The sequence below is a fragment of the Alexandromys fortis genome, unplaced genomic scaffold (genome assembly GCF_014885135.2).
Source record: "Alexandromys fortis isolate MF-2015 unplaced genomic scaffold, M_Fortis_MF-2015_v1.1 scaffold_293, whole genome shotgun sequence".
NCBI classification, from domain to species: Eukaryota; Metazoa; Chordata; class Mammalia; order Rodentia; family Cricetidae; genus Alexandromys; species Alexandromys fortis.
In genome coordinates, this window is record NW_026068177.1 from 626,698 (window position 1) to 646,825 (window position 20,128).

At 48.6% G+C, this 20,128-nt stretch overlaps 2 protein-coding genes across 2 annotated transcripts in view; one reads left to right on the plus strand and one right to left on the minus strand.

The window, feature by feature from the left end:
* Positions 1-8,615, minus strand: part of Blvrb (biliverdin reductase B) — a 13,643-nt gene extending 5,028 nt beyond the window's left edge. The window contains exon 1 of the mRNA XM_050129034.1: positions 8,428-8,615. Within this exon, the coding sequence (XP_049984991.1) occupies positions 8,428-8,506 (79 nt within the window). The 5' untranslated portion in view covers positions 8,507-8,615. The remainder of the gene's footprint in view (positions 1-8,427) is intronic.
* A 1,391-nt stretch (positions 8,616-10,006) lies between these two features.
* Sptbn4 (spectrin beta, non-erythrocytic 4) overlaps positions 10,007-20,128 on the plus strand; it is an 88,372-nt gene continuing 78,250 nt past the window's right edge. The window contains exons 1-2 of the mRNA XM_050129032.1: positions 10,007-10,132; positions 14,368-14,560. Of these exons, the coding sequence (XP_049984989.1) occupies positions 14,383-14,560 (178 nt within the window). The 5' untranslated portion in view covers positions 10,007-10,132; positions 14,368-14,382. The remainder of the gene's footprint in view (positions 10,133-14,367; positions 14,561-20,128) is intronic.

The following is a 20,128-nucleotide window of genomic DNA, read 5'->3' on the forward strand; positions in this document are numbered from 1 at the left end:
AAAAAAAAAAAAAAAAAAAAAAAAAAAAAAAAAAAAAAGGATTGAGGAGAGGCTGAAGTTTGGCTCAGAGGTAGAGCCCCTGCCTAGAATCCCCCAGTGAGGGGCTGGAGTGTGGCTCAGTGGTAGAGCCCCTGCCTAGAATCCCCCAGTGAGGGGCTGGGGTGTGGCTCAGTGGTAGAGCCCCTGCCTAGAATCCCCCAGTGAGGGGTTGGGGTGTGGCTCAGTGGTAGAGCCCCTGCCTAGAATTGTCCTGAGTGTTTATATAGCACAAATGAGGTCTTGGGTACCAACCGTTGCTTTGAAAAATAAAATACTGATGGCAAATAATTAAAAATCATCAAATAGATAAAACAACTGCACTGACCATGGCCCGGATGATGGAAGCTCACCAGCCGTGTTGGCAGCTGTCACAGGAGTTGTCCCTTCCTCTGAAGATGATACATACAAAGGAAAGGAAGAGGTTCCATTGCTCTTGATAGCTGCCCACGTCAATTACAAAATAAGCTACGGGAGATTTTACATTCGGGACCAACGGTGAAGGTGCTGCTGGTGATTGACCTACGGGCGAGTAGGGTGACTCTAGGGTGTAGCCGAGGCTAAACTGGTCCTTCACACCCACCCACATGTCTGCACCCCCTTTTAACTGTCATCTTATATTTATTGATTTACTTTTTGAGACGGGGTACCATGTGCTCCAGACTGGCCTGGGACTGCTGGTCATCCTGTCCCCACCTCCCACGTGCTAGGATTACAGGTGTGTGTTCTCAAGCTTGGGTGTATGTGGTGCTGGGGATGGAGTCCAGGGCCTCTTGTGTGTTAGGTAAGTGCTCTAGCAATGAAGCTACACCCACAGCTCTCTTCTTAATTTTCATTTTGAATTGGGATCTCAATATGTTGCCCAAGCTGGCTTGAAACGTAAGGATCTCCTGCTTCAGCCTGCTGGGTTCTGGAATGACAGACCTGCAGCAGCACGCTGAACCAGAAATAACATTTATAGAATCAACAGGTACTGCGTCCCAGACACCAAACACTTTGCACATATTCACTCCTTCAATCCTTAAAGCTACCCTGGTTTCAGCTGGGCGGTGGTGGCGCACACCTTTAATCCCAGCACTCGGGAGGCAGAGGCAGGTGGATCTCTGTGAGTTCGAGGCCAGCCTGGTCTACAGAGCGAGTTCCAGGACAGACTCCTACCTGGGAGCTAGCTCTGTGACCCTGGGCTTGTAACATTTCCAGGATGATACTGATACTAGTCTCTCTCTCTCTCTCTCTCTCTCTCTCTCTCTCTCTCTCTCTCTCTCTCTCTCTCTTTGTTTTTTCAAGACAGGGTTTCTCTGTAGTTTTGAAGTCTGTCCTGGAACTAGCTCTTGTAGCCCAGGCTGGCCTCGAACTCAGAGATCCGCCTGCCTCTGCCTCCCAAGTGCTGAGATTAAAGGCGTGCGCCACCAGCACCTGGGCACTAATACTAGTCTCTGTGCGTTTTTGCTGCTGTGTTTCCTTTCTCTCCTCCTCCTCTCCTTTTTTTCTTCCTCCCTCTTTCTCTCAGCTCCCCTACCCCCAGTCTCATGTATCCCAGGCTGACCTCAAACTCACTATGTAGCCAAGGATACCTTTGAATTTATGCAGTCTTGGGTTACATGAGTCCTTGTTCCAAATAAAAACAAAAACAATATTTTAAAACTGGTATAGGATATTGAATGCAAAAGCCCGAGGCATTCCACTTTACAACATACACAAAAATTAACCCAAGGGCCAGCGAGGCGGCTCAGTCAGTAAAGGCGAAAGCACCAAGTCTGATCACCTGAGTTCTATTCCTGGGAACCAGATGGCAGAAGGAAAGGACCAACTCCCTCAAGTGTGACCTCCACACTCACACTGTGGGCACACACACACACACACACAGAATGTAAAAAGTTTTTTTTTTAAATTATTAACCCAATGGTCAAAGACATAAATAAACATAAGAGAAGATTATGAAATTATTGGAAGAAAATGGAAGAACGCAGCTTGATGACTGCAGGTTAGAAGGTAGTTTCTTAGCTACAACAGCAAACGTATGAGCAAAAGCCAAAACAAACTAATTGGCCTTCATCAAAATGGGAAACTGCGTGGGTGGATGTGGTGCACATTTACTCTCAGCATTTGGAATTCAGTGAACTCCCGGCCACCCTGGTCTACACACTGAGACCTTCTTTCCAATAAACAACCCCTCCCCAATCTTCGGTGCTTCAAGGACGCTAACTTGAAGAAAATAAAGGACAGAGCTGCAGGGATGGCTCATAGGAAGCAGAGGCAGGAGGATCTCTGTGAGTTCAAGGCCAGCCTGGTCTACAGACCAAGTTCCAGGACTGGCTCCATAGCTACAGAGAAACCCTGTCTCGAAAAACAAAAACAAAACAAACACGCGAACAAGCAAACACACGAACAAACAAGCAAACAAAAAGAGAAACAGGTCTCGCCCTGTTGTGCAGGCTGGAGTGCAGTGGCTGGTCACAGGCACAATCCCACTACTAATCAGCACAGGCGTTTTGACCTGCTCCATCTCCGACCTGGGCCGATTCACCCCTCCTTAGGCAACCTGGTGGTCCCCCGCTCCCGGGATCATCACCATATTGATTCTGAACTTAGTGTGGACACTGGATTGGTATACTGCATTACAGCCCAGAACTCCTGGACTCAAGCAATCCTCCTGTCTCAGCCTCCTGAGTAGCCCGGTGGGTAAGGTAGGTAGACTTTTACACAAGTGTGACTTCTATACCCAGAATCCTTGTAAAAAGTCAGAAGTGAGGGGAGGGAACTGGGGTGGATTTGAACAGTAAACACTGAGATACTTGAAAGCAAAAGGCACATGGTGGAGCATACTTGTAATCTCAGTGCTGGGAGGCAGAGTCGGCCAGCCAGCCCAGTCTTCTCAGCTAGTCTCCTGTCCCAGGGAGAGACCCTGTCTCAAGAATGGAAGCAAAAAGAGAACCATAAGCGAATGGTGCCTGAAGAAAGATAGGCTTGCACGCAAATATGCACCCACCCCGCACACTTGACCTCATTCCCACACACGGAGTTAAAAATGAAAAGAAGCCACACAGTGGTGGTGCATGCCTTTAATTCCAGGGGAGGCAGAGGCAGGCAGAGGTCTGTGAGTTTGAGGCCAGCCTGGCCAACAGAGCATGTTCTAGGACAGCCAAGGCTACACAGAGAAACCCTGTCTTAGGGCGGTGGGGGTGGGGGCATGGAAAAGAAAGAAAGGAAAAAAAAGAAAAGCAGACGGGCATGGTAGCATACATCTGTAATCCCAGCACTCTGGAGACAAAGGCAGGTGGACCAGGAGTTCAAGGATGGCCTTTGCTACAAACCAAGGTCAGCTACATAAGATCATATGTCAAAAAAAAAAAAAAAAAAAANAAAAAGTCAAAGAGAAGAAGGGCTGGCAAGATGGCTCAGTGGATAAAGGCATTAAGAAACTTCCTGGGGGGGCTGGAGAGATGGCTCAGAGGTTAAGAGCATTGCCTGCTCTTTCAAAGGTCCTGAGTTCAATTCCCAGCAACCACATGGTGGCTCACAACCATCTGTAATGAGATCTGGTGCCCTCTTCTGGCCCGTAGGCATACACACAGACCGAATATTGTATACATAATAAATAAATATTTAAAAAAAAAAAAGAAAGAAACTTCCTGGGATGTCCAGGACCAACACGGGGGAAGGACAGAACTGACTCCTGGAAGTTCTCCTCTGACCTCCGTAAGTGGGAACGCACAATTACCAAATAAAATGCAACATAAGAAAGAAAGAGAAAAACAAAGAGAGTACGGTGGTATAGTACCACCACACGGGAGGCCAACCTGGTCCACAGAATGCCAGGACAGCCAAAGCTGCAGGGCCACACAGCAAGACCCTGTTACCGTACTACAAGTTTATAAATCCCAGCAACCAGGAGGAAGAGACAGGAGGATCAGGCCAGTCTGAGCTACCTGAGACTCAGTTTCAAAAAACCAAAGTCAATCCACTGACCACACTATACAGTAAGATGCCATTTCACGCCTATCAAGAAGACGTAAGGAAAAATCTGGTGTCAGGGTTGGCAGGCAGGTGGGGAGCAACCTCACTCGTGCATTCACGAGGGTAACACTAAAATGATGTGTTTGTTTTGGAGGACACCCTGGCAGTTCTTCAAAAGATTACACACAGCCTAGCCATGTGACCCAGCAATTCTGCTATCAGATAACAGACCGAAGAAAATCCAAAACATGTTTTCATCCCAAATTTTTCACATGCGTGGTCATACTAGCAGTTTTCATATCACCTGCCAACTGTTTCATGAATAAACCCATGCGATTCAGCAGGACCATTCGACAATCAACACAAAGGCAATATTGATGCATGCTCTAACAGTTTGAGGAAGGGGAAAAACACGTATACATGAATAAGTGAAAGAGACCAAGTCACACTGGGTGTGGCATCCAGCATAGGAAGCTGAGGCAGAGCAATCAGCTTAAAGCCAGCCTGGGCTACGGAGTGAGACTTTTCTGAAAAAACACACAGACTAGGGTCTGGAGAGATGGCTCAGTGGTTAAGAGCACTGGCTGTTCTTAGGCAAGTGGACAAGAGTGCATCCAACTTACACACAGTTGTAACTCCAGCTCCAGGGATCTGTAATCACTCAGACAAACCTACACACAGACACACACTTACATATAATTAAAGACACTAAAAAGAGCTGGGTGGTGGTGGTGCACACCTTTAATCCCAGCACTCAGGAGGCAGAGGCAGGTGAATGGATCTCTGTGAGTTCGAAGCCAGTCTGGTCTACAGAGCAAGTTCCAGGACAGACAGAGCTACACAGAGAAATATTGTCTTGAAAGAACAAAACAAAACAAAAGGCACAAACAAACAAACAAACAAAAAAGCTAAAAAGAGCAGCATATGGCTGTGCACACCTTTAATCCCAACACTCAGGAGGCAGAGGCAGGCAGACAGAGTCCAGCCTGGACTACATAGTGTGTTCCAGGTTAGCCAGAGCTGCATAGTGAGACCTTATCTCAAACAAACAAACATATAAATACCCCCCCAAAAAAAAAACAAAAAAAGGAAAGGAATCTTATAAACATACACACACACGTACAGAAGTACATAAAAAGCCCTAAAATACACACACACACACACACACACACACACAAATATAGGCATAGGATCTCAGCCATAAAATCTTGGCACATGCAAGGTCCTGATTTGAATCCTATATAGAAAAACCAAAACAGGGGCTGGAGAGACAGCTCAGAGGTTAAGAGCATTAGCTGCTCTTGCAGACGACCAGGGTTCAATTCCAGCACTCACGTGGCAGCTCACAGCCGTCTTTAAGTCCAGCTCCAGGGGTTCTGACACCTCCCCACAGATACACATGCAACCAAAATAACTATGCACATAAAATAAAAATAAATAAATAATAAAAAACAATAAATGGAGTAGAAATTAAAAAAAAGAAAGAAAGAAAAACCAAAACAACAAGGACCAAAGCTTCATAGAAACCAAGCTATACTAAAGCAAATGAACCCCAAGTTCCAGTCCTGAAAGAAGCAATGATTGTTTCTATTGTTATTAGCCTCTTATATTTATTCTTAAATTTTTATTTTGAGACACGGCTTTATGGCCCAAACTGGCCTTGAACTCATTGTAGAGGTAAGTAAGGCACGCTGTAACTATGCCAGTCGGAACACATCTGGTAGTCAGAAAGCTCGGAACAATGAATGGACCCCAAGACTTTGAAATTTCCCCAAATATCTCATGCTGGCAGCAGGAGGAGCCTGGGGCTCTATGCCATCCAGGAGAGGATGAGATCCCACAGTTCTGACAACTGTTCAGACCACCTTGGAGGATACAGGGACCAATAGGATGATGCTGGCCATGACGATATCTTGTCTGAGCCTGCTTGCTTACAGATATCTCTTTGCTTCTATTTAAACTTAAACCTTTTATTAAGATCTTGAAAGAGGGACCTGATTAGGGGGGAGTGTTACAGGCCCTTCCCAACATGCCCACATTGAATGAATACACCTCCTAATTCTGCTCTCAGTATGAATTTTTCTCATTAATTGTCCTACTGAGGACAGATAGCTAGGCTTGACTGCTAGGCTCAGACGTATCAACGCCCATGGCAACTCGATACATTTTGATCTTTTGTAACCAATTAAAAAACAGGCCAGAACTCTATGGCCCCTAGTTTGAGAAGTACTAGGTTGCAACAATTCTACATAGTAGCAATTATTATCATGCCTACTTTGAAGTTCGGGAAACTGAGGCAAGTTTAGGTAACTAGCCATGACCACAAGTTAGCCGGTAGAGAAAGCCAGAGCTGAATTTAAGACTGGGCCATAATCTTCGATGTGAGTTGAGTTGGCCACGGAGTACTCACTTCCCACCAACTACACCTGGCCTCGTCCACGCACCTTCTACACTGTAAGTCGCTCTGTAAGATGGCACTGTAAGAGCCATCTCTATCTCCACCTATATTTATTTATTACTTTTATTTATTTGTGTGAGGGTGTGGAGTCAGATGTCAGCTTTTCTGAGTTGGTTCTCTCCTTTCCCCATCTGGATTCTGGAAACTCAACTCATGTTGCTGGGTACCTTTACCCAGCAGCCCATCTTTCCGGCTTACAATGATTTCAATGTTGGTCATCCTTTCTCTTTCCCTCTCTTCCTTCCCTTTCTTTCCTTGTTTCTTTCACGGATATTTAGGTCTCTAACTGGAGTTGACAAAGCATCTGGCCACACCAGCCTGGAATGTGGCAGATCTGCCTGTCTGAATGTGCAGAATGGATCAGAGTCGATGTTTGTCAGACTCTACGAAATGGCGCGGCAGGAACGGAATACCCAAGTCACTCAAGCCCTTTCTGGCCACCTGTTTTCCTTGCTTGTGCTGGGATGATGATGCACAGGCCCTTGAGTGTGCTTGGCCATGGGCTCTACTGCGCCTGGTCCCCGGGAGTATTCCAGGCAAGTGCTCCACTACTGAGCTATATCCTCAGATTCTTCCTGACTTATTTGACTTATTTTTCCTTCCCTTCAAGGCCTTTCTTGAGCCACTGGGAGAAACAGCTTCCCCGAATTATTGTGTGCAGTGTCATCTGTGGCCAGCAGGGTGAGCCAGTGGTAAATAGTGGTATTGGGGATTAAGTTGCGGGTATTAACAGGATCATCCACAAATTCATAGTGACTCAGCACTCCCCAACTTCTCCAGTCCCTTCCTTGTTCCTCCTTAAAAATTACTTAACAACAGCTTGCTTTAGTTTCGTTGTTTTGAAGGCCTTAAACTTGCTGAGTAGCCAAAGATGGTTTTGAACTCAAGCTCCTTACCTCTGCCTCCCCAGCTCCAGAATCGCAGGTACATACTACAAACAGACACAAACTGGTTTTCACTGGGAGGTCCAGGGGTCTCTCCTTTGCCATGAATTAAGTCCCTTACTAAGTCCCTGGGGAAGATATCCCCTAAAAAAATGGAACTTCTAGAAAGAGCCTCAGCAAGAGAAGGGGCTGGGCTAGGAATCAGCAGAGACAGGGGTCCTGGTGGCCTCCACCCTTTTGGGGCACTCTGATAGTCAATATCTTAAGAATCGCCAAGGCTAGCAAGGGTGTGGCCCTTTATCTGGAACTTTCAGGCCTGGTCTAAAAGTTAAAACTTCTAGACTGAGGAGCCAGGGGGATGCTGGGGGATCCTGTGCCCTCTCCCGGGGCAGCGACGAAGTTTTAGCTCACTGACCCTCCCAGGACTGCTGTTGCTAGGTTGTCACACTCTTATACTGTCGTCTTCTGCATTCCATGTTTGCAGTAGCTAGCTGCCTCAGCTTTTCGATTTTCTGTTCCACTGACTAAGCCATGAGCCTGAGGACGTTGTATGTGTGTGTGTGTGTATGTGTGCGCGCGTGTGCGTGTGTTGTGTGTGTGTGTGTGCGCGTGTTGGCGCGCGCGTGCTTAAGAGCACAAACGGGGTTCAAGTCCCAGCACAGCCATGTACCAGCAAGTCATTCTCTCAATTTTCTTATCTGTCAAGTGGTGTAATACTAGTTCCCATTCCAAGTGAAGGCCACCAGGATTTAACACGTGTAGGGAGATGGCCTGGCTGGCTGGGCGCCAGGCTGGTGCTGGCTCAGAAAACCCTTTCTAGGACCACCATCACAGTCACAAATACATTTCACAAGAGCCCCTGGCTTACATATAACTGTCAGAGGAGTCCCCCGGGTTCCCATGGTTAATCCCTGTACCTTTGACTTACATAAAACTGAATCTCGGAGTCCTCCCTTTCTGCCCCCGTGACCACCAGCTGGCCCCACAGGCTGGGCACTAACGGCCACAAGTGTTCTCTGCCCGGCCCCAGGACGACCTTTCCCAGCTTTCCGCCCGGGTGCTCACGACTTCCCCACCCGCCCCGGTTCCTGCCTGCTTGCACCGCCTGCGCCAATGTGGTGAGCCCGGTCCTGCCGGTGGCACCGAAGATCGCGATCTTCTTGACAGTCATGCTGCGGGGTCCTGGGTCCGAAAGGCTGAGTGCTCCGAGGACGCGCGGGAACCCAATGGCTGCAAGGTAGCGCGCGGTCCGCCTTTCCCCTGGCAGAGGGAGGGGGCGGGACCCTCCATTTTGGGTTCAAAGGGCGGGACTGATTCGACCACGCCCCCTGCTGGGCAGAGCGCGAGTGGGCGGGACAGGAGTCAGATTGCAATTTGCAGGCAGTCTTCTCCGATTGGCGCTTAGAAGCGGAGGCCACGCCTCCATCTACGGAAGGAGCGGGCGGAGCTAGAGCAGTTTGTCACTCAGAGTTTAGCCTCCGAGAGTGGGCGGGGCGGGGCCTTCGGGAACCACGCCCACCGCGCTCTCCTTGCTCACACCCCCTTTCCCTACACCTGGGCTCAGGAGGGGTGTGTGCGGGTGTGATCTGTACCTGTGTGACAGCACGGTTGTGGGCGACGCCCTGTCCCGTTCCTTGTGTTATAACGTGAACTGTGTATAGAAGCCAATGGAGCGGTTATTTGGCCGCTGTGGGGTGATCCTGTGAGGGGGCACTCAGTCTCTGGTACGGTGTGAGTGTGAGGTCTGTGTGAGGTAAGCTGTAACGGCGTGTGGCACTTTCGGATTGGGATGGTCTGTGACACCACATGTGTCCCGTATGGGTGTGCGATAATACGGTCCCATTTATGTAGGACTGTGTGTGACATTTACTGTGACTCTCTTTGTGTCTTGTTGAGGCTATGATATGTGGGTACGTAGCAACACAGGGCGTGTCTTCGGTGCCTTGGCAACTAGCGTGACATTTCAAGTGTGTCAGACTGTAATTGTAAGCTTTGTGATGTGTGAGTGCAGACACTCCGTGACACCTTGGGAGTGAGTGTGTGACATGTGTGACTGTATGTGCCAACCACGCTGGTGGTGGTGGCTGTATGTGAGTGTGTCACAGTGTGACCCTGCAGCATTTTACAGTGTGTAGGTGACTGCATTGGTGGTGGTGACCTTAACTGAGTGTGTCACCCTGCAGGGCACTGTTCAGGTGACTTCATGTGACCCTTACCTTGTGTTGACGGCTGTATCTGAGTTTATCAGAATGTCTGGCCCTGCAGGACACTAGACACTATATCGGTGATTAGATTTGACACTATTGGTGGTGGCTATATCTGAGTGTGTCATAGTGAATGACCCTGCAGGGCACATTCCAGAGAGGAAAACACGGCAAATGACGATATGACAGTTCGAAGATTCGACCCTGTGTGACCCCACGCGAAAGAGTGACACCGTGAGAGTGTGCATGTGGAGAGGGTGTATGTGACGTTGCCAGAGGCCCCGGTGTGTGTGAGTGGCTGTGTGGGAGTGTGTGACGCTGCCTCCAGCGCTCGCGAGCGCGGCTGTGCATCACACGCGTGGCCCGGTGTGTGACAGCGCGGGCGGCGTGGCGGCGTGCGGGAGGGGTCCCGGGGGCGCGCGGAGCGGCTGCGGCGCGTGGGGGAGGCGCGGCGACGGCGGCGCATGCGGATCTGGCCGAGCGGCGGGCCGGCGGGGCCGAACAGAGCCGGGCCGGGCCCGGCGGCGAACGCCCGCAGGGAGGGCGGTGCTGCGCGGCGAGCATCGGGGACCGCATCGGCGGCCGGCGCCCAGGTGAGCGGCCGTGCGGACGGCGGCCCTTCCCCAGCATCTCCCCACCTGGCCCAGCTTTATTCTCCCGCACCCTGGCGGGCCCGAGTCTACGGGTCTGTTTAGCCGGGTGGAGGCTTGGGATCCAGCGTGCAGCGAACCCCCTCACCCCTACCTTGTCCAGTCTCTGAGCCAGGCATGGGTCACCCCAAGGCCTTGTCCTTCCTAGGTCCCCCTCCTCCTCATGGTTACTGGACTACAAGGGCAGAGAGGCGCGGCTTTGGAAGGGTTAAAGCATCGGGTCTCATCTCAGCGCCCCATGGCCTTTGCCAGGGCCGGCAGGACCCCTCTTTCTATACACCCCTCCCCAAAGGCCAGAGCTGCTCCCTGAGCCCGGCAGAAAGCTCTCCAAGTGCTAAGCGCCTCCTCTGGCCCAAGTATCCTCCATTGGGGAAACAGTTGTGACCACCCATTAACCGGGAAGGAAATAAAAGCACAGAGAAACTGAGTTCAAGCTACTAGGTTCCACACAGCCGGAACAAAGCATCGAACCTGCCTCTTCTTGACTGGCTAAGACCTAAGGGTGAAAACTCAGACTTGGCTGGCCCTGTGGCTCAGTGGTGGAACACACGGAAGTGTGAGGCTCTGGGTGCAATTCTGAACACGCTGAGAGGAAGAACAGAATAATGAGAATACTGAGTGCTTGCTGTGTACCAGATACCGTGTTTGCTGAGTGAGCAGCTCGGTTCATCTTCAGGCCCTTAGGATTTCCGCAGATGACTCAATGAAGAGCAGACAGGGCCATTGACTTGGCTGAGGTTATGCCGGTAGTCTCTAGGTAGCCATGTGGCCTCTTACAGGTCTCTATGGGAGCAATGGGTTGTAGAGAGCCCACCGAAAGGAATAATCTACTGTTGGCCGCAACTTACAACCTACATAGCATTTTAAACTCTCCCGAGTTTTGCAGCTGTCTGGGTCTTTTGAAAAGAGTGTATTATTCTATTTTTATAGTCTTAGAATCAGGCCTGGGGTGTGTATGTGGAGGTCGTGTTGGAGATATACTTGGCGTCACTTACCCTGTCAAATAGGTATTTATAATGTATCAGGATTCTAGAGGCAGGCAATGCATCAGCCAGCTATTGCTACTGGAATGCTGTGTAACAAATCACCCCGCCCCCTACTCACTGTCTTGGATTTTTGTTTGTTTTTTGAGACAGGGTTTCTCTGTAGCTTTGGAGCCTGTCCTGGAACTAGCTCTGTAGATGAGACTAGCCTTGAACTCACAGAGATCAGCCTGTCTCTGCCTCCTGAGTGCTGGGATTGAAAGTGTGCGCCATCACTGCCTGGCCCAACTCACTGTCTTGAAACACTAAACATTTATTTTGTTGTCAAGTCAAGATTTTAATGATTTAGGTTAGACCTGATAGTCCAGTTCTTCAGGCCTCAAGTTTTAGGGGTGTCACAGTGATAGCGGGCATCATTGGCTGTAGCTGGCTTTGTCTGGAGAGCCTGTGGCCCTGGACCTACTCTAGTCTAAGATCACAGTTAGCCCAAACAGCCTCCTGTGTCTAAAGGACTCCGACTGGCCAGCTAGTACTTCCCAGTCAACTCTGCCGGTCAAAGCAAGTCATGTGCTAGAAGCCAGGGTCTAAGGGAAGGATGTCTTCTCCAGAACCCATAGACCTTTCTTCGCCAGGAAGTTGGAGAACAACACAGTTACACAACAAAGGGTGGTGACTACAGGGGTGAGCATTTGGGGACATTAATCCACTCAGTTTGAGTCCCAGCAGCTCTTAGCTGTATAACTCAGGCAAGTGAGTGAATGCCTTCATGCCTCAGTGTTCTCCTCTGTAAAATGGGCCTAATGATAACTGATCACTAAGGAATTAAACACATGAAAGTACATAAAGCCCTGAGCAAGGCCGGGACTCAGATGTGATCCTCTCGCCGTCCCTGCTGCATGGTGGAGTTCTGAGAAGAAAAGTGTTAGTGCTCTCCAAAGGATACAATGCTGCCGAGCTGGAGTAGGCACGGGCTCGGGTTTGTTCCTGCTGCTCTCTGAAGTGGCCAGACTCGACGTTGTTATTGTGTTGATTTTTTTTTAAAGGCTATGGTGGTGCATGCCTTTGAACCCAGCACTTGAGAGGTTGGGGTCTCTGTGAGTTTGAAGCTAGTCTGGTCTACAGAGTGAGTTTCAGGACAGCCAGGGTTACAGAGAGAAACCTTGTCTTGAGGAAAAAAAAATAGTCATCATTTAGTAGTAGTGCTTAAGGATTTATTGTTTACTTTCTTTATATTAAGTGTGTTTGCTTGCTTAAGTTTACGTGAACCATGTGTGGGCAGGAGCTGATGGAGGCCCAGATTCCCCTGGAGCTGCAGTTACTAGCAATTGTGAGCCACCGTGTGGGTGCTGGGACTGAACCAGGGTCCTCTGCAAAAGCAATGAATGTTCTAAACCACTGAACCATCTCTCCAGCCCGTCTCTCCTGAGCCCAGATGGGTCTTAAACTGCTGTGTAGCTGAGTGTAGGCCCTTTCTACACTCCTTTTCCTCCTGCCTCAGCATCCCAAGTGTTGTGCTGGGATGACAGACATTGTCCGAGCAGGCCCATCTTGGGTGCGTGTGTGTGTGTGCGCGCACGTGCGTGTCTGTGCGCACTTGTGTGTGTGTGTATTTGCATGTTTCTATGCATGCCTCAGCATTTTTTTTTGTTTTTGAGCCATGGTATCTCTGTGCAGCCATAGAACACGCTCTGTAGACCAGGCGAGCTTTCGAACTCACAGAGATCCACCTGCCTCTGCCTCTTGGGTGCTGGGATTAAAGGCGTGCGTCACTACCACTCAGCTCTTTTTTTTTTTAATATTTATTTATTTATTTATTTTGTATAGAATATTCTGTGTATATGCCTACAGGCCAGAAGAGGGCACCAGACATCATTACAGATACCACTCAGCTCTTATTTGGTAATTTATTTATTTTTATTTTATGTGCCTTGGTGTTTTGCCTGTATATACTCTGCGTGAGGGTGTTGGACCCCCTAGAATAGCAGTTATAGACAGTTGTGAGCCACTATGTGGGTGCTGGGAATTGAACCTGGGTCCTCTGGAAGAGCAGCCATGCTCTTAACCGCTGAGCCATCTCTCCAGCCTCTCTTATTTATTTTTTTGAAGATAGGGTCTCTCACTGAAGCAGACCTCACTGCTTGGCTAGAATGGCTGGCCAGTGAGCTCTGAGGACCCGGGTGTCTCTGCCCCATTCATTACTAGCTAGGGTTACAGATGTACACACCTATGCCCTGGTTCTTACATGGATGCCAGGGATCTGAATTCAGGGCCTCGTGTTTGTGTTGCAGGCATTTAACTGATGGTCCCAGATGATGATGATGATGATGAAAATTGAGACTAGGTCTCACTTTGCAATCCTTGTTAGCCTGGAACTTACTATGTAGGTCAGACTGGCCTTGAACTCACAGAGATCCACCTGTCTCTGCTTCCTGAGTAGCTGGAATTAGAGACGTGTGCCACCATGCCTGGCCTAGTTTATTATTATTATTTGATTGTGTGTGTACGTATGTGTGTGTGTTTAGATAATCAAGTGTCCAGATGCCTGTGAAGGCTGGAGATCAATGTGGGTGTCATTCCTCAGGTGGTGTACATCTTGCTTTTGAGACAGGTCCTTTGCTGAGCTGGAAGCTCACAGATGAGGCTGGCAGGCCAGCGGGCCCCAGGCATCTGCTTGTCTCCACTCCCCTAGTGCTGGGATTACAAGCATGCACCACTATATGTCTGGCTTGTTACATGGGTTCTGGGGATTGAAGTCAGGTCAACACATCAGGAGATGTCTCTCTAGCCACTATTATTTGATTCTTTGAGACAAAATGTAGCTATGTAGCCCAAGTTAGCCTGGAATTCCCAACCTTCCTGCCTCAACCTCCCAACTGTGGGTTCTCAGGCAATGCCCATCACAATTGGCTTTTTAGGTTTTTTTTTTAGTTTTCTTTTCTTTCTTTCTTTCTTTCTTCCTTCCTTCCTTCCTTCCTTCCTTCCTTCCTTCCTTCCTTTCTTTCTTTCTTTCTTTCTTTCTTTCTTTCTTTCTTTCTTTCTTTCTTTCTTGGTATTATTATTTTTGTTCTCCCGTGAAAGACAGAGAAACCAGACTGAGACGGAGCTGAGTGTATGGGCACCCACTGAGAGAATGAGAAGTGGGTCCTCTGGTCTCCGGCCGGTTTCCTGCACTAACCTTTCTTTTCCCATTCCCAGGCCTTGCCATCCCCAATGGCACAAGTTCAAGGGGAAGTGGACAACATGGAGGGCCCACCAGCCTCCAACAACAACAACAACCCTGCAGCCCGCTGGGAGAGTCCAGATAGGGGCTGGGATCGGGAACCTCCAGCGGCTGCCAACACCACTGCGGCTTCCCTCTTCGAGTGCTCTAGGATCAAGGCCTTAGCAGGTACCTGGAAAAGAGGGCTGGCTGGGCGGAGAAACGGAAAGCAGAGGGAGGAGGCCTTCGTGGCGCTGGTGTCTCTTAGTGCCTGAGAATCTGGAAGCGTCCCCGCTGATTGGCTCTGCCAGTGAAGTTCCCACGGCGATGGAGACGGGTTTGCATCTGCACTGTCTAACGCAGCCTCCTCTAGTGAGCGGAGTACGCCCAGTGCTGCTCGAGGGACTGATCTCAGTTCGACTCAGTTCGAATTTATTTGTATTTATTTTCTAATTTAGTTGATTTGAAATAGTGACTCGGACTCCTGGGTGAGGCAACGCGCCCACATAACTGTCCAAATGCACAGTCCCAGAACTATGGCTTTTTTTTTTTTTTTTTTTTTTTTTGAGACGGGGTTTGTTTATGTAACCCTGGCTGTCCTGCAACTCACTCTGAAGACCAGGCTGGCCTTGAACTCAGAGATCCTCCTGCGTTTGTCTCTAGAGTGCTAGGACTAAAGGTGTGCACCATCACCAATCGCGGTACTTTTTTGTTAGTTTATTTTGTTTCTCATGACAGGGTTTCTCTGTATAACAGCCCTGGCTATCCTAGAACTCACTTTGTAGACCAGGCTGGCCTCCAACTCTGAGATCTAACTGCCTCTGTCTCCCAAATGCTGGGATTAAAGACCTGCACCACCACTGCCCAGCAATATTCTTTTTCAAGACAGAATCTCTCTCAGAAGCTCTGACTGTCCTAGAACTTGATGTATAGACTAGAATGGCCTTAGACTCACAGACCTGTGCCATCACACCCCCACTCTCATTTTCTTTCTTTCTTTAAAAATTTTCTGTTTAGATGTTTGGAAAATCATTTAATGTGTATGATGAGTGTTCTTGTTTGTATGTTTGTGTGTTCATCACATGTTTTCTTGGTACCTATGGAGGTGGTGAGCTTCCACATGAATGCTGGGAATCGAAACTGGGTCCTTAGCAAGAGCAGCAAGTGGGCCAATGCTCAGTCTTCATTTTCTCTTTTTGAGGCGAGGTCTTCCAGTTTAACCCAGGGATTCACAGCCTTCTCCCGCCGCAGCCTCCTGAATGGTGGAGCTGGTCCTGAAATGCCAAACGATTCCATTTTACGACTTTGTTTATATTTCTTACATTTTAAAAAAGATATTATCTGTAATTACGTGCAGGTGTGTGTGTGTGTGTGCTGAATACAGGTGTGTGCATGTGAGTGCAGGTGTGTGTGTGTGTGTGTGTGTGTGTGTGTGTGTGTGTGTGTGTGTGTGAGTGCAGGTGCCTTCAGAGGCCAGAGGCATTGAGTCTTCTGGAGCTAGAGTCACAGGTGGCTGTGAGCCCCCTAGTGTGGGTGCTGGGAACTGAACCCTGGTCCTTGGGAGAGCAGCTGAGTGCTCTTCACTGCTGAGCCATCTCTCCAGACTCCTTGATCACATTTTTACTACATCTGTCTGTCTGTCTGTCTGTCTGTCTGTCTGTCTGTCTACCTGCATGTCTGCATGTGGGATAGCATGTGTGTAGAGGTCAGAGGAGAATTTGTGGGAGTCTGTTCTCTCCTTCCACCATGTGGGTCCCAGGGACTGAACTCAGGTTATCAGATTTGATGGGATACCCTTATCTACTGAGCATTCTTGCTGGCCCAGGACTTTGGTGAGTGTGTGTGTGTGTGTGTGTGTGTGTGTGTGTTGCTACAATTCTTTCTCTGGGAAAAGTGTAAACAACGTGTGTTCCCTCCCCGGGGTCTCAGTGATAAGCCATGGTTTACCCTTGGGCACCAGTGGACGTTTTGTGTGCAGAGCATAGGTGGGGAGGGAGGTACAGCGGTGTGGCTGCTGGACTGGAAAGTCTTTCCCCTCCAGGGAAGATGGCTCCCGTAGATGGAGTCCCTGCCTAGTCTTCATACTCTAGCTCCTCCCTGAGGCCGTGCACAGTTAGGGCAGTGCTGTGGTCATCGTAGTGTATCAGGTGGGGAGTCTCTTAGGATGCTCTCTGCCCCTCCTGGGAGGAGGGAAGTCAGCAGTCACATGTTCGACTGTGATGACCTTCTAAAGTCTGACCTGGCTGAACTCCCAAGGATGGTGGTTGTTTGGCTGGCAGGACAATCCTTTATGAGCCTGTTTTATTTATTTGTTTGTTTGTTTATTGAGACAGGGTTTCTCTGTATAGCTCTGGCTGCCCTGGAAATCACTATGTAGACCAGGCTGGCCTGGAACTCACAGAGATCTGCCTGCCTCTACCTCCCAAGTGCTGGGATTAAAGACATTTGCTACCATGCTTAGCCTGTGTTTTAATTTTTAATATAAAAGAGTTTATGTGTAACCCTGTCTCGAAAAATCAAAAAAAAAAAAAAAGAATTTATGTGTGCTGGGCAGTGGTGGTGTATGCCTTTAATCCCAGCTCTTGGGAGGCTGAGGTGGGCAGACCTCTGAGTTTGAGGCCAGCCTGGTCTACAGAGAGAGTTCTAGGACAGTCAGGGCTCTACAGAGAAACCTTGTCTTGAAAACAGCAACAACAATAAACCCAAATCAAAACAAAATAAAACAAGTTTATGTGTGTGGATAGTTTGCTTGCAGGTGTGTGTGTGTGTGTGTGTGTGTGCATATACAATACACTCAGAAATGAGAAGAGGGCACTGGCTGTCCTCATCTGCCATCTTCCACCTGATCCTGATGGAAACTGTCTTGCTGACCTTGGGCTTTTGATTTTTCTGGACTAGACTGGTAATCCTCATTGTAGAGCCAGGGTTACAGGCCTGGGTGGGGTGCCTGGATCCTTATGTGCTTGCTGGGATCCCAACTCAGGTCCCCGTGATTGTCCAGCGGGTGCTCTTAGCCACAGAGCCCCTACCCCTCCCTCTCTAGTCCAAAGAGCAGTCAGGGTTCCCTGCCCTGTGGGAAGTCTAAGGTCCTCCCCCCTCCATCCAGGTCTAGGAAGGTGAGCATCCAAACAGGCTAGGCTCCCACAAAGCCAGTACATGCAGTAGGATAAAAACCCAGTGCCATTGTCCTTGGATTCTCATCAGCCCTCAATGTCCACCATGTTCAGAGAGTCCGGTTTTATCCCATGCTTTTTCAGTCCCAGTCCAGCTGGCCTTGGTGAGCTCCCATTAGATCAGCCCCACCATCTCAGTGGGTGGGTGCACCCCTCGCGGTCCTGACTTCCTTGCTCATGTTCTCTCTCCTTCTGCTCCTCATTGGGACCTTGGGGGCTCAGTCCAGTGCTCCAATGTGGGTCTCTGTCTCTATCTCCATCCATCGCCAGATGAAGGTTCCCTCTGATGGGTCTTCCGGAACCACCAGGAAAGATCTTAACCTGCATTTCCATGCTACACTCTTTTATGTCTTTGGTTTGTTCTTCAATATTACGCTTGTGAGTTCATCCATGATGTCTAAGATTCCACACTGTAGACACACCACAGTCTATCTGTCGACCTGTTGCTGGGCATTTGAGCTGCTTCAGGTTGGGACTACACATGGTGATTCTATCAGCTTCTGACACATTTCTGGGTGGCCAGCGCCCGAAGCGGGGAGTGAACTTGCTGCAACCTAGAGTGTATATATATATTTGTATTACTTTCAGGTTGCTGTGACCAAACACCCAGTAGAGACAATTTAAGGGCACTCAACTGTTTTCAGAGCTTAAGTTCATAGAGGTGGAGAAGGTGTGGTGGGGTTAGTGGCAGGAGAACATGAAGCAGGGGCTTCTTATATCTTGGTAGATCAGAAAGAGAGGAAGGAAGTGGTAAATAGGGGCTGGGTAACCTTCTATCCCATCCATAATGACCTATTTCTACAGGTCTCATCCCATGGCCCTCAAGCGAGGACCACTAACAACAACAACAACAACAAAGAAAAGAAAAGAAAGGGAGGAAGGAAGAAAAGGAAAAAAGAGAGACACTGATTGGAGACCAGGAGTTCAAAAAATTGATAGACATTTCAGAGTCAAGCTATACCAGGACATATCTGATTTTAGTGAAAATGTTCAATTTTATTTTATTTCTTTTTAAAATCATTTTCCATTCCCATCAGGGCTGTGTGAAAGAGAATAGCCACTGCACTCTCAGAATTTAGATAGAGCTGGGCAGTGGTGGTGCACACCTTTCATCCCAGCACTTAGGAGGCAGAGGCAGGGGGATTCCTGAGTTTGAGGCCAGCCTGTCCTACAGAGTGTGTTCCAGGACAGCAAGGGCTGCACAGAGAAAGTCTGTTTTGAAAACAAAAAAGAATAAAAGAAAAAAAAACTTATAAAAAGAAAAGGATAGTAGAGGCAGGTGGATCAGGAGCTCATGGTCATCTTTGGTTACATAGTTTGAGGATAGTGCACACATGTGGTGGCCAGAGGCTGACATCAGGTGCCTCCCTCACTCAGTCTTTTATTGTTTTTGACAGAGGGTCTGCCACTGAACCTGGAACTTGCCAGTTTGGCTAGATTAGCAGCTGGCCAGCAAGGTCATAGCTCTGCTCAGCTCTACATACCCAGTGCTGGGATTACAGCTGCACACTGAAGGACTAAGCCTTTTAACATGTTCTGATGCATCAAATTCAGGTCCTTTTGTGTGTGGCAGATACGTTCTGACTGAGCTACTCCCTAAGGGGAGTAGATTTCAACATAGAGGTGTAAGAACAACAGAGATGCTAGGGACAGAATAAGATACACCCAAGCATGGGTATGGGATCAGACGGAATCGCCAGACTGGTAATGTCTTATTCAAGAAATCTTTGGGTGAGGTCTGGAAAAGACAGAGGCAAGGGGGTCAGAAATTCAAGGTCATCCTTAGCTACAGAGCAAGTTCAGGGCAGTTCTCAGCTACAGGAGACCCATGTTAAAAATAGGACTGACAAACGGCTCAATGGTTAAGAGCACTTTATGCTTTTGTAGAGGACCCACCATGTTCAATTCCTATCACCCATGTCTTATAACTTACAGTCCTCCATAACTCCAGGTCCAAGAAAGCTGGTGCCTTTTTCTGACCTCTTCAGGCACCGGACATGCGTGAAGTACACACATTCACACAGGTAAAACATTCAGAAACATAAAATAAATAGAGGCTGGGCAGTGGTGTTGTACACCTTTAATCCCAGCACTCAGGAGGCAGAGGCAGGCGGATCTCTGTGAGTTTGAGGCCAGCCTGGTCTACAAGAGTGAGTTCCAGAACAGGGTCCAAAACTACAGAGAAACCGTGTCTCAAAAAACCTAAAACTAAGTAAATTAATAGAAATAAAAAAGGAAGAGGAAAACAAAACAGGATAGACCAGATGTGGAAGTGCACGCCTTTCATCACAGCGATATGGAGGCAGAGGAGGGTAGATCTCCATGAGTTCAGGACCAGCCAGGTCTACACAGTAAGACCCTTTTTCAGGAAAGCAAACAAGCACAAACAACAACAGCAAAATCCAAAACTATTTTTTTTTTTTTGTATTTTCAAGACAGGATTTCTCCGTAGCTTTTTGGTTCCTGTCCTGGAACTAGCTCTTGTAGACCAGGCTGGCCTCGAACTCACAGAGATCCTCCTGCCTCTGCCTCCCGAGTGCTGGGATTAAAGGCATACGCCTCCACCGCCCAGCTCCAAAACTTT